Source organism: Narcine bancroftii, chromosome 5, assembly GCF_036971445.1.
Source record: "Narcine bancroftii isolate sNarBan1 chromosome 5, sNarBan1.hap1, whole genome shotgun sequence".
Classification (NCBI taxonomy): domain Eukaryota; kingdom Metazoa; phylum Chordata; class Chondrichthyes; order Torpediniformes; family Narcinidae; genus Narcine; species Narcine bancroftii.
The window spans coordinates 216,263,757-216,277,042 of NC_091473.1; the positions used below are offsets into that span (position 1 = coordinate 216,263,757).

General features: G+C 47.2%; 1 protein-coding gene across 1 annotated transcript in view; it reads right to left on the bottom strand.

The window, feature by feature from the left end:
- The window catches only part of ndufs2 (NADH:ubiquinone oxidoreductase core subunit S2), a 49,054-nt gene extending 36,950 nt beyond the window's left edge, over nt 1-12,104 (bottom strand). The window contains exons 1-2 of the mRNA XM_069941173.1: nt 11,991-12,104; nt 10,922-11,028 (exon numbers count right to left, since the gene is read on the bottom strand). Of these exons, the coding sequence (XP_069797274.1) occupies nt 10,922-11,028; nt 11,991-12,070 (187 nt within the window). The 5' untranslated portion in view covers nt 12,071-12,104. The remainder of the gene's footprint in view (nt 1-10,921; nt 11,029-11,990) is intronic.
- Nucleotides 12,105-13,286: the final 1,182 nt, after the last annotated feature.

The window sequence follows — 13,286 nt, forward strand, 5'->3', positions numbered from 1 at the left end:
CGGAAGCTCATTCCACATCCCCACCACCCTCTGCGTAAAGAAATTTCCCCTCTTGTTCCCCTTATAATTTTCTCCCTTCAATCTTAAACCATGTCCTCTAGTTTGAATCTCCCCCTTTCTTAATTGAAAAAGCCTATCCACATTTACTCTGTCTGTCCCTTTTAAAATCTTAAACACCTCTATCAAGTCCCCTCTCAATCTTCTACGCTCCAGAGAAAAAAGCCCTAGTCTGCACAATCTTTCCCTGTAACTCAGACCCTGAAATCCTGTCAACATTCTCGTGAACCTTCTCTGCACTCTCTCTATGTTGTTTATATCTTTCCTATAATTTGGTGACCAAAACTGTACACAGTACTCCAAATTTGGCCTCACCAATGCCTTGTACAATTTCATCATAACCTCCCTACTCTTGAATTCAATACTCTGATTTATGAAGGCCAACATTCCAAATGCCTTCTTCACCACACCATCTACCTGAGTATCAGCCTTGAGCGTACTATTTACCATAACTCCTAAATCCCTTTATTGCTCTGCACTCCTCAATTGTCTACCATTCAATGTATATGACCTATTTAAATTTGCCTTTCCAAAATGCAGCACCTCACATTTATCTGTATTAAATTCCATCAGCCATTTCTCAGCCCACACCTCCAGCCTTCCTAAATCACCTTTTAATCTACGGTAATCTACCTCACTGTCCACAACACCACCAATCTTTGTGTCATCCTCAAACTTGCTTATCCAATTCTCTACCCCTACATCCAGATCGTTAATATATATAACAAATAATAGTGGACCCAGGACCGAACCCTGAGGAACTCCACTAGTCACCGGCCTCCAATTGGACAAACAATTTTCTACCACTACTCTCTGACACCTTCCATCCAACCACTGCTGAATCCATTTCACTACCTCCTTATTTATACCTAATGCCTCCACCTTTTTTCCTAACCTCCTGTGGGGAACTTTGTCAAAAGCTTTACTAAAGTCCAAATAGACAACATCTACAGCTTTCCCTTCATCAACCTTTTTTGTAACCCCCTCGAAGAACTCAATCAGGTTTGTCAAGCATGATCTACCCCTGACAAAACCATGCTGATTACTCCCTATCAATCCTTGTACCTCCCAAAATTTGTAAATAGCATCCCTCAGAACACTTTCCATCAACTTGCCCACCACAGACGTCAGACTTACAGGCCTATAATTCCCAGGTTTGCATTTGGACCCTTTCTTAAACAGAGGAACCACATGCGCCACCCTCCAATCCTTTGGTACCACCCCCGTGGCCAGTGACATCCTAAATATCTCTGTTAATGGCCCCACTTACTGTCCACTTGCCTCCCTGAGTGTCCTAGGGAATATTTTGTCCGGTCCGGGAGATTTATCCACCTTTATCTTTTTTAACACAGCCATCACTACCTCCTCGGTTATCCTTATATGCTTCATGTCCTCCCCACTAATTTTCTTTACTTCAACTGGTTCAACATTTTTTTCCCTAGTGAATACCGAGGCAAAGACCTGACCAGGTTCATTTTCCAAAACCAAATCAAGTAGTCTCTCTTGTAGGCTTATCTACATATCGTATTAAGAAACCTTCCTGAACGTACCTTAGACTCCACCCTATCTAAACCCCTTGCTCTAGGGAGATACCAATCAATATCTGGACATTAAAATCTCCCATCACAACAACTCTGTTATTTTATTGCATCTTTCCCGGATCGGTTTCCCTATCTGTTCCTCAATATCCCTGTTCCTATTGGGTGGCCTAAATAAAAAAAATGCTCAGTAAAATTGTTGATCCCTTCCTGTTCCTAACCTCCACCCCAAAGAGACTTTGCAGACAATCCCTCCATGATGTCCACCTTTCCTGTAGCCGTGACACTATCCGTGATCAACACCCCCCCACCCCCCCACCTCTTTGGCCTCCCTCCCTGCCCTTACTGAAATATCTAAAACCCGGCACTTGAAGTAACCATTCCTGTCTCTGAGCCATCCAAGTCTCCATAATGGCTACCACATCATAGCTTCAAGTACTAATGCACGCTCTAAGATCACCCGTCTTGTACACAATACTCCTTGTTTTATAATAGACACATCTCAAACTATCCATGAGTGCATCCCTTCTCAATCATCTGCCTAACCCCCCCACCACCACACACACACGGTCTCCAAGCTTTCTATATTTGTGAGGTAACAGCCTCTTCCCCAGTCTCTTCAGTTCGGTTCCCACCCCTCCGCCCAACAACTCTAATTTAAACAGTAGCCTTAGCAAACCTCCCCACCAGGATATTGGTCCACCTGGGATTCAAGGGCAACCCATCTTTTTTGTACAGGTCCCAAAAAAGATCCCAATGGTCCAGAAATCTGAATCCCTGGCTCCTCCTCCAATCCCTCAGCCACGCATTTATCCTCCAACTCATTCTATTCCTATACTCACTGTCGCTTCTCTTCTCTTTTTCTACCTATGTCATTGGTACCAATATGTGCTATGATCTCTGGCTGTTCTTCCTCCCTCTGCAGGATATCTTGGACAAGATCTGAAACATCCCAGCACCCGGGAGGCAAATGATCATCGGAGTTTCTTTCCTGCATCCATAGAATCACCTGTCTGACCCCCTAACTATAGAATCCCCTATCACTGCTGCCTTCCTCTTCCTTTCTCTATCCTTCTGAGCCACAGGGCCGGACTCTGTGCAAGAGGCACGGCCACTATTGCTTCCCCCAGGTAAGCTGTCTCCCCCCCCCCCCCCCCCCCAACAGTACTCAAACAGGAGAATTTGTTGTCAAGGGTTCAGCCACAGGGACAACCTCTTGTACCTGACTCGTTCCCTTCTCCTTCCTGACTGTGATCCACTTGGCCCCAGTGTGACCACCTGCCACCTAATGTCTTCCCTCTTTAAACAATGTGGCTTTCCCTCTACCACCATCAACTTTGCACTCACCCACACTACCTCCATTACCCACACATCTGCCCTGGCCACCTCTACTCCCATGTGCAACAGGAACAGGATTTCTCTTGTCCTCACCTACCACCCCACCAGCTTCCACATCCAACATATCCTCCTCCACCAGTTCCGCTACCTACTACACGATCCCACCACTAGACACATATTCCCCTTTCCTCCTCTCTCCATCTTCCACAGGGATCAATCCCTCAGTGACTCCCTTGTCCACTCCTGTCTCCCTACTTGGGACCTACCTCTATGACTGAAGGAGATGCTCCACTTGCGGGCCACACCTCCTCCCTCACCACCATTTCACTTGAGAATTTGCAGGGGTCATCTACTGTATCCGGTGCTCCCGCTATGGCCTCCTCTCCTCTACATTGGAGAGACTGGGAGATCACTTTGTTGAACATCTCAGCCCTGTACCCCGCAATAGTGTGGATCAGCCCCATTCCTTGCTGACATACCTGCCCATGGTCTCATGCACTGCTAGACTGAAACCACCCGTAAATTGAAGGAACAACATATCTTCTGAGTGGGCACCCTCCAACTGGATAGTATTAATATCGACTTCCCTGGCTCTCCTTAAACTCCACCCCCCCTTCCCCGTCATCTCTCCTTTCACACAGACATGATCAATTTTATTGTAGTCCCTCATCACATCCACTTAACGCCTTTTGTTGGTCTGGATTCCTCCCCCATTGTTTGAATTCTGAGACTTTCTGATATATCCCGATTCTGCCTTTTCTGATTTTTCCTTGAAGACGGGGCTCAGGCCCGAAACGTCGGCGATATATCTTTGTCTCCTATCAGATGCTGAAAAGACCAGCTGAGTTGCTCCAGCATTACGGTATATTTACTACAATCACAGCGTATACAGCCTAGGTGTTTTTATGGAGGACCTCCACTTCGAGGCTGGCTCTATCCGCGGAGAAAGATCTGCACTTGCCTTTCTAATGGAGCAGCCCTAAAAGGCTGTTCCAGCGTTGCCTTTATGCGAAGCAGCACCTTGGTGTGTCCTCCAGAGCTACTATAGGTGGACGACTTTAGCTGTGGTGCCACCCATTAACACAACGGCATAAATACGTGGGGAGCAGCGGCCGTCTTTGTTACCCATAATCCCCACGCAGCCAGAACCGCTCTGGGAAATGCAGAGAAGTTCAGCTGCGTGTGGGATCACGGTTAATGAAGTCGGCCATTGTCGGGCACAGGGCACAGCCTCAGGGGAGGGGGGTGTGAATCTGTGGAATTCGTTGCCACAGGCAGCTGTTGAGGCCAAATCACAGGGTATATTTGAGACAGAGGTAGATAGATTCATAAGAGACCAGGAACACAGAAGAGAACTAGCTCACCCCCGCCTGCAGTGCTCTCTCCCTTGGGGACGGGGTGACTGGTGGCATCCCCAAGATTTAGGCTGGTTGATTGGGCGGGGGGGAGCCGATTTATCCACAAGCGTGAGGGAAGGCTCTCCTCCCTCCTACCACACTTCAGCCGTAAGTGAAATGCTGCTGGTTGGGGGGGGTGATGAATCATGACGATTTAGGTTGGGGGGGTGGGGGGAGGGGAAGCAGGTTCATAGTTTTCATAGTTTAACCATCACCAGCCAGGGCAGGAGAGTGGAGTGCCTGCGGCCCCTAGAGATGCGTGCCAGCTCAGACGGCTACTCCATAAACCTGGTACCCCAGGAGAAAGGGTCCTAACAGGTAGAATGGTCATGCTAGACATGGAGGAAGTGAAACAATTACAGAGGGATGCCTCTGCAACTGAACAACAATGACGGAAACAAGAGGACTACACCCTGGACCATACCACTGGCCTTTGGCTCACCCCCTTGGTCAAATTTGTGTACCTGATGTGTGCTTACGGTTGTTTTTGACATATTTCGACTCTCTTACCCATGCAGGAAAGGAAGGAATGATAAGGATGACAAAAGAAACATGATGGCATCATAAAATCCAGCAAGAGGCATCATGACAAGCTTCCGAATGTAAAATTTGTCGGAAGACCAATCCGGGCAGGTCTTTGCCGGGACTGTGCCTTTGCCATCACGACTGTTTGAATACATACAGATAGATTTTATTGAAATGCCGCAGGACCATTGCTATAAATATTGCTTAGTAGTATTAGATTTGTTTTGTAGCTGGATCAAGGCTTTACCTATTACTGATTATACACCTGAAATTACTGTAACCTTGTCAATAAAGGAAGTAATTCCGAGGTTTGGACTATCAACTTTGATCAGTTCAAACAACAGTCACACCTCACAGCTGCAATAAACAAAAAACTTTGTCAGTTTCATTGTGTACATCATCCACAAGCCTCTGGTATGGTAGCGAGAGAGCAAAAGGTACCCCTCAAAATAAACTGATCAAGTTGATGGGAGAAATGGGCCAGTCTTGGATTGAAAGTTGTGAATGATTATATTAACTTCAGATAGTCTTTAAACAAAGGGATCATTAGAGAGAAGGACTGACTGCAGCATAAAGTCAGCCCAAAACTGGCATCCAACCGTGTATCCCCAAGAGCAGGCCAACTCCCCTTGCACACCGGGGCGGGGGTCGAGGGGAAGAACCAGCACAGGAAGCTCAAGGGAGGCTCATTAGACAAATGTCTGCAGGAATTACCCAGGGCAAAATCACTGAACAGCTTTGTTAGGTCCTGGATCATCGTGACGTCATTAGCCAGCCCAAGCTAGCCGTTTGCAGCAGCAGTATATTTATGATGCGTGGCGGAGTGCTCCGATCCATCACCGACACTAAGTTGAAGAAGGATTGAAGTCGGCGCCTTGGAGCCGCTCACGGAGCATTTATGATGGCAAGTTCTGCAACGCAAGGATAGAGAAGCTCTGCCTTTACAGTCCCATTTTTCCACTTGATAAAAGGGCCTACTGAGATGAGGAGGAACTGCTTTTCCCAGAGGGTGGAGAATCTGTGGAATTCACTGCCCATTAAATCAGTGAAAGCTATCTCAGTAAATATATTTAAGATAAAGTTGCATAGATTTTTTTTTACATAGTTGGGAAATTAAGGGACATGGGGAAGAGGCAAGTGGGTGGAGATGAGCCTATCATCAGATCAGCCATGATCTCATTGAATGGCATAGCGGGCTCGACGGGCCAGATGGCCGACTCCTGCTCCCATTTCTTATGATATTGAGGCATTATAAGGCATTGGTCAGACTGTACTTGAGGAGTATTGTGAGCAGTTTTGGGCTCCTTATTAAAAGGATGTGTTGGCATTGGAGAGTGTCCAGAAGAGGTTCTTGAGAACGATCCATGGAATGAAAGGATTACCACGAGGATCATTTGATGGCTCTGTGACTGTACGAGGTTGAGAAGAACGAGGGGAGATCTCATTGAAACCTATCAAATAGTGAAAGGCCTGGATAGAGTGAACCTGAAGAGGATAGTGGGGGTGGGGAGAGTCTGGGACCAAAGGGCACAGCCTCAGAATAAGTCCCTTCAGAACAGAGATGAAGAGATGAGGAGGAATTTCTTTACGGTGGGGGGGGGGGGGGTGGGAAAGTCACAGGATATATTTGAGACAGAGGTAGATAAGTTCTTGATTAGGAAGCAAATCAAGGTTATGGGGAGAAAGCAAGAGAATGGGGTTGAAAAGAGATAGCAAGTCACCCATGGAATGGCAGGCCAGGCTCAATAGGCTGAAGAGCCTAATTCCCTTCCCGTGGCTCTTGGGTCTTGGCTGAGAATCTTGGTGGATTGATCAATGCTTGTTGGCCACGTGGAAATTGGTGGAGTCTTAGCTTGATCGAGGTAAACAAGGAAGCCTGCAAATGCTGGGGTCTGATGCAGTTCAGAAAAGCAATGAATGTGCAGCGAGACCTTTGGGCTACAGTTCCCAGAAGGAGGTGGCAGAGATGGAGAGGGCAGCAGATATTGGACATATTTGTGTCCGTAGACTGAAGTACTGGGGTATTATGTGGCAGTTGTACAAACGTCGGTGAGAGAATGAACTTCTTTCTGACTTGAAGAAAACCTGCAGGCGCTGGGGTTGAGTGCAGCACATAGAAGTGCTGGAGAAACTCAGCAGGTCACATTGCCATCCATGAGAAATAAAACACGGTCAACATTTCAGGTAGGATCCCTTCATCGTGAATCTGGAAAAAAACCTGGTGGGGAAGGGGGAGGAGCACAGGCCAACAGGTTAGAGGAGGCTGCAGGTGGGAGACAGGGGAGAGGGCAGAGGGCAAAGAAGGTTGCACTCAGATAGGATGGGGGGTGGGGAGCTGGAGGAAAGATAGGAAAGCATTGCCTGGTTCCCCTTACAGACAGAGGAAGAGAGTCCCCCTCAGAGTCAATGAGCATCTGTGGAATCACCTCCAGCATTCCCAAGGCCTCTGCAGAGGCACAAGACTCCAGTTCAGTTCAAACCATCGGCTACCTGATCCCAGATCCAAAACTCCGATACAACAAGGAAGCTTTCGATGCCAAGGACTCTTTAGGAGACCCTTCAACAATGTCTCGAATCCTGTTTTCAATTCTCAGGAGCCAGTCTCCGGCAGCCTACAGTGGTTCTTTTGACCTCAAGTCACCAGCAGCCTTTGTGGGTTCCTCTCCTGCAAGTTGCTGACAGCTCGCCGCTTGTCTGCGCGCCCTTCAGCCGCAGTGTTCCCCACTTGTCAGAGTCGTCTCCTCTGCTTCTCCTGCTCGAAGGAGATTGTCCTTCCCCATTACTGGTGCCCTGTGCCAGTCTGCTGCTCCCCTATAGTCTGCAATCTCTCATGGCAACTGCTGAACACAGGTGCTGTCATCTTGGGCCCAGACACAGCAGTTGCGCAGGATGCAGGCTCCTTTAACAGGCCACTTCAAGCCTGTATGTCAGCAGTTGGACTGGGCGTTAGAACCCTTCAGGGGAGCGCTCTATCTCCACTCCCTGGTCTCCACCAGCTGCAGTCACAGCAGCTCGACCATTAAATACAGATTGAGAGCCTGGTTTTTTCGAGCCAAAACAAAAACTGGCTCTCAATATCACCAAGACTACGAAGGTTATTGTTGATTTTAGGAAGGAGAGGCCGAGGGTCCAATCACCTGTATGTTGGTGGGATAGAGGCGGACAGGGTCAGAACCTGAAAGCTCCTGGGACCCCATATTTCAGAAGACCTTGCCAGCTCAATGAGGCAACCTTGAAATTATGAGTATCAGAGGTTCAAATCTGGCACTCAGGTCGCCGATGGTTTGGACTGGACTCTGTGTGACTGTGAGAGCGCTGGAGGCAAATCAATGGATGCTCAGTGACATGGGGCAGATGTTTCTCTTTTTCTGACTGTAAGAGACACTTCAGGAGAATGTGGTGAATCTGCATGTCTTATTATACAAACTTGTTATACAAAGATAAATTGAATCTTGAAAAAAAAAAGGAAATTCAGCATATCACCGATATGCATTTCATGAACCTCTGTGGAAAGTATAATGGGTGCATCATAGCCTGGTTTGGACATTCAAGTGCCCAGGAATGCAAAGGCTACATCAGCGAAGTCCATCACTGCAGAAACCCATGTGAGGCATTGCCTCGAAAGTAGCTGACATCATAAAGAACCCTCCCCCTCAATCACCTGGTCACAACCTCTTCTCACTACCATCTTCAGGCAGAAGGTGTCCCTAGGTGGTCTCCCCTCCAAGTACTGACCAGACCTGAACCTGCTTAGCTTCCGAGATCAGATAATCTCAGGCATATTCAGGCTATTAGGCTTTTGTCCAATAGCTATCAGACTCTTGAACCATCCCTTGGGACAATGATCCTAGATTGTCCGCACTACTGCAAGCTACTTTTCTTTGCACTAGGATTACCGTAAAAGATTTATATCAATCTTAAATATTTATTGTCTCTATTTAATTCAATTAGTTTATTATATTTTTCTTTACAAGTACAAATTTTGATGCAAATGTACATTGTGTAATGTGCAATTACACATTACCATCAACGAATCCTTCCTCGTGGCACAACTTGATCGGAATAGCCTGCTTCTCAAACCTAGGACCTTTTGAAAGCCACCTCTTCAGTCCTGCTCATCTGGTTTGTTCATACAGGTTCCCCACGATTACTATACCCTCTTATCACCACCAAATCCAGAATTATACGATACCTAATGTTTCAGACCCACAGCCAATGGTTCCTACATTCACTGCTCATGGTTCCACCAAAACAGCAACCTTAGAAGATCATAAGAGGGCTAGGAACAGGAGAAGGGAGCGAGGGGCTGGGGATGGCAGGGTGGGAAAGTAACCTGAGGACACAACAGAATTCTGTTGACACCATGGTTAAGTGAAAAAAAAACCACATAAATGTTGGAGAACCTCAACAGGTCAAACAGTGCCTTTATGTATTTGTACTTTTTCCCCATTCCATCTGATGGTTGATCTATCCTAGGCCTCCCCTCCTCTTCTGTGACAGCTCTCCACAACTCAATTCCTTGATATCTCTCTAAAAATATTGTGAACTGCCCTCGACAACCCTTTTTGGAGAATTCCAGAGATTCTATGCATTTGTGTTTTATAATGCTGTCATCCCTCCCACTTTGTAATTATGACCCCTCAATCAAGAGTTTGACTGTTAAAAGTTTTAAAATATTTAAGTACTGCTGAGGAACATGTTTGCCCCCAGTACCAAGACCTTACATCTTGCACTCTATCCTTTCATACAGCACCACCAAATTCCTTCTGGAAATCCAAATTCACTGCATCCACACTTCTTAGAAACCTAGAAAATACATGCACAAGGCCATTCAGCCCCTCTAGCCTACTCCACCGTTCAACAAAATCATGTGACACCAATCCTCTATTCCTGCTTTCTCTCCATGGTTATCCCTTGAACCCTTTCACTATGTGTGTCACCAGGAAGAGAAAACCAGGTAAAGCATCACACAAGATTCTGGGTGTCACCCTTGACGAAACCAAACAGACCAAACACCTTGGCTTCAAAATCCAGAACAACATGAGTTGGAATGATCAGATGTATCAATAGCAACAGGAGTCCTACATTTTGAGATGCCACTTCCATCATAGTTCTACTTTGGTCAAGGAGAAGTTGTTCCTCACCCTCATCAGACCGTATTTGGAATATGCAGTGGCTGTATGGGACCCTGACACAAAAAACACTACTACCATCGAACTAGTCCAGAGACAGGAATTCTGATTTGTCACAACTACATATGGAAGAGAAGCGAGTGTTACAAAGCTCTTGAATTCATTAAAGTGGAGCTCTCTCCAAGACAGATGAGAAGCACACAAAATGCTAAACTGCCAGCTCAATATAGACCTCCAATTCTACACCAAACCCAAGCCTGCTAGGAGCAGACGAGGGCACGCAACCCAATTTGTAGTGCCATCTTCCAGCAATTCATTCTTCCCCCACACAATTAAAGCATGGAATAATCTTCACCCTACCATACTCACACAACCAGACCCAATTACATTTAAGTCAAGCTCTTCAAACATCTCCTCCTTAAGCAGACTCTCCCCCAATTCCATATGGAATATTTTGGAGGATCAAGAACCACAAGGCCACATCCAATCCCCTTTTGAAATACATCCAACAAACTAGCCTTAACAAATGTGTCAGAGAGTTTTGTGAAGCTCACACAGTAATCCCTTTTCTGGACTTCAACATCAGGAACATTGTTCCCACATTTAACCTGTCTACCTCTGTCTCTATGAGATTTCAAACCCCCAGAGTTATTCCAATTACCTAATCTATTCAATCTTTACTCATTTGTCAGTCCTGCCATCCCAGAAACAGTCTGGTGAACCTTCACTGCACACACTCAATAGCAAAATTAGATTAGGGGACCAATCAAGATATGGACTCACCATTAAAGATCCTGTACAACTGCTAATAACACCAACTGCCCACAGACTCAACCCAGCCAAGCATACATGATCCAGTACCCTTCCCAAGGGTGACAGGCCAGGCAGAGTGATCCAACCTCACATTCTTTCCTCCCAGAGCCAACAACCCTACCGTTCCATGGAGGGGGCTTCCACTTGGCTGTGATTTCTGTGGGGTACATGACTGCCCCAGAGTACTGTTCCATCCAGGCTGGGTCCGGCTGCCACTGCTTGGCTCCCCTGAGTGCCAGAGAGTGAGAGATAAGATCCAGCAGATCACACCCAGTTGGGAACCCTCAGTGCAGACCTCACAATCCCTGCCACCCTCTCCAGCAGTTGCATGCCTCCCTAACTTTTTAAACTTTCCAACACTGACACTCCTCCCTATTTATGTGACCCTCCAGACCTCTACACCCCCGAACTCTGTAACCCTGCCCAGCACTGACATTCCTCCCTATCCATGTGACCCTCTCCAGACCCCTACACCCTTCCCTATCCATGTGACCCCCTCCAGCACCTCTCCCCATCTCTGTAACCCTCTCCAAAAGTCACACCCCTCCCCATCCCTGTAACCCCCTCCAGGCCTCTACACTCCACCCATCCCTGTAACCCCCTTCCAGACCTCGACCGTCCCCCATTCCCTGTAACCCCCTCCAGACCTCTACACCCCTCTCATCCCTGTAACCCCCTCCAGATCTCTACACTCCTCCCCATCCCTGTAACCCCCTCCAGGCCTCTAAAACTCCACCCATCCCTGTAACCCCCCTCCAGACCTCTACACCCCTCCTCATCCCTGTAACCCCCTCCAGACCTCTACACTCCTCCCTATCCCTGTAACCCCCTCCAGACCTCTACACTCCTCCCTATCCCTGTAACCCCCTCCAGACCTCTACACTCCTCCAGATCTCTACACTCCTCCCCATCCCTGTTACCCCACCCCACTCCAGACCTCTACAACCCCCAACTCTGTAACCCTGCCCAGCAATGACATTCCTCCCTATCCGTGTGACCTTCTCCAGACCCCTACTCCCCTCCCTATCCATGTGACCCCCCTCCATCACCAGCACTCCTTCCTAACACTGACCTCCGACAACCCGCTCCATCCTTGTGACCCCTGCCAATTCCATCCTTGATACTTCACTCTTTATTCTGACCCCAAACGTCCTCAGTCCATTGACTAAACATCCTGAACTGGAACAGACCTGTTGGGAACCACGGGCGGGAGGAAAGCCCGCGGGACCCGATGTCCGCGAAGCAAGAACCGCGCCGCCACTACCGCCATCGCTCCTCGACCTTCACTGGTTGGCGGAAGTCGCTGTGACGTCACGTCCTCATATGGCGCTTTCTGCGGGGCAAAAGAATGAGCCAGTGTCGGCCGCCATCTTGCTAAGGGGCACAGGCCACTCGCCATCATCCTAGGTGCACCCATGTAGATTGCCTAGTCGCCATCTTGTTAAGGGGCAATCCATAGGCTTCGGAGACCTGAGTGATCACCACCATCTTTGTGTGGGGAAGACAAAACCTGATGAAGTTTCGCCTCGAAATTCGTTGCTTCCAAGAATGCTGCCTCGCTCGCTGAGTTCATCGCGCAGACCGTGTTTGGATTGTGCTCACCAAAATAACATTAAATTGGCGTAAACAGTGCGAGGGTCAGCGGTTTACGCAACATCAGTGGGGAGAAATGGACAGTTAAGTTTCAGTGTCAGGTCTCAAAATCATCATCCTCAGAATTTATAGTTAGGTACATATCTCGAAATTCATTGTTTGCAGACATTTATAAAACTACCTTATATAATTTAAAAAGTCAAAGTAAGGCAGTGTCTGTGGTTCAATGTACATTAAGGAACCTGATGGCAGCAGGGAAGAAACTGTCCTTATATCGCTGTGTGAGGGCATGGCCTGGGTGGTGGCAGTCTTCGAGATAGAGACTGCTTTTTAAAGACACTGCCTCTTGTGAATGTCCTCGATGAAGTGAAGTCTGGTGCTCGTGATATCACAGGCCAAGTTAACAACCCTTTTGGAGTTTTTTTCTTGTCCTGAGCTTTGAAGTCTCCATATAAGACAGTGATGTAACTCCCTGGTAGACCTGGAAAATTTGCGAGTCTTTGGTGACATACCAAATAACAAGGACTGGGGAGGATCCAAGCGATTCTATCGAGGAAACACTTGTCTGTGTTCGAGTAAATTAAAAAAATCTTTTGATTTCTGACTCTTAAAACTGTTCGTGTTATATTGAAGCAAGTCTCGCTTCGGAATCTCATGAACTATTACATTTTTTTTAACACACCAGGTCACGCATTGTCGGGGGCAGCCCAACTTGCTTCGTTTCTCATGCATTTTTGTAGTCCTGCTCGGTAAAGAAAATCCCTCGGCTGCTCATAAATGGTTAACTTTCTAACTTCAACTATAATTCCCAAAAGGTAATGATTAGAAAACTCCGATTTGGACGCGTTCAGGTGCATTTTTATTGGGATTAATCATTTATTCTTCCGCCGTTG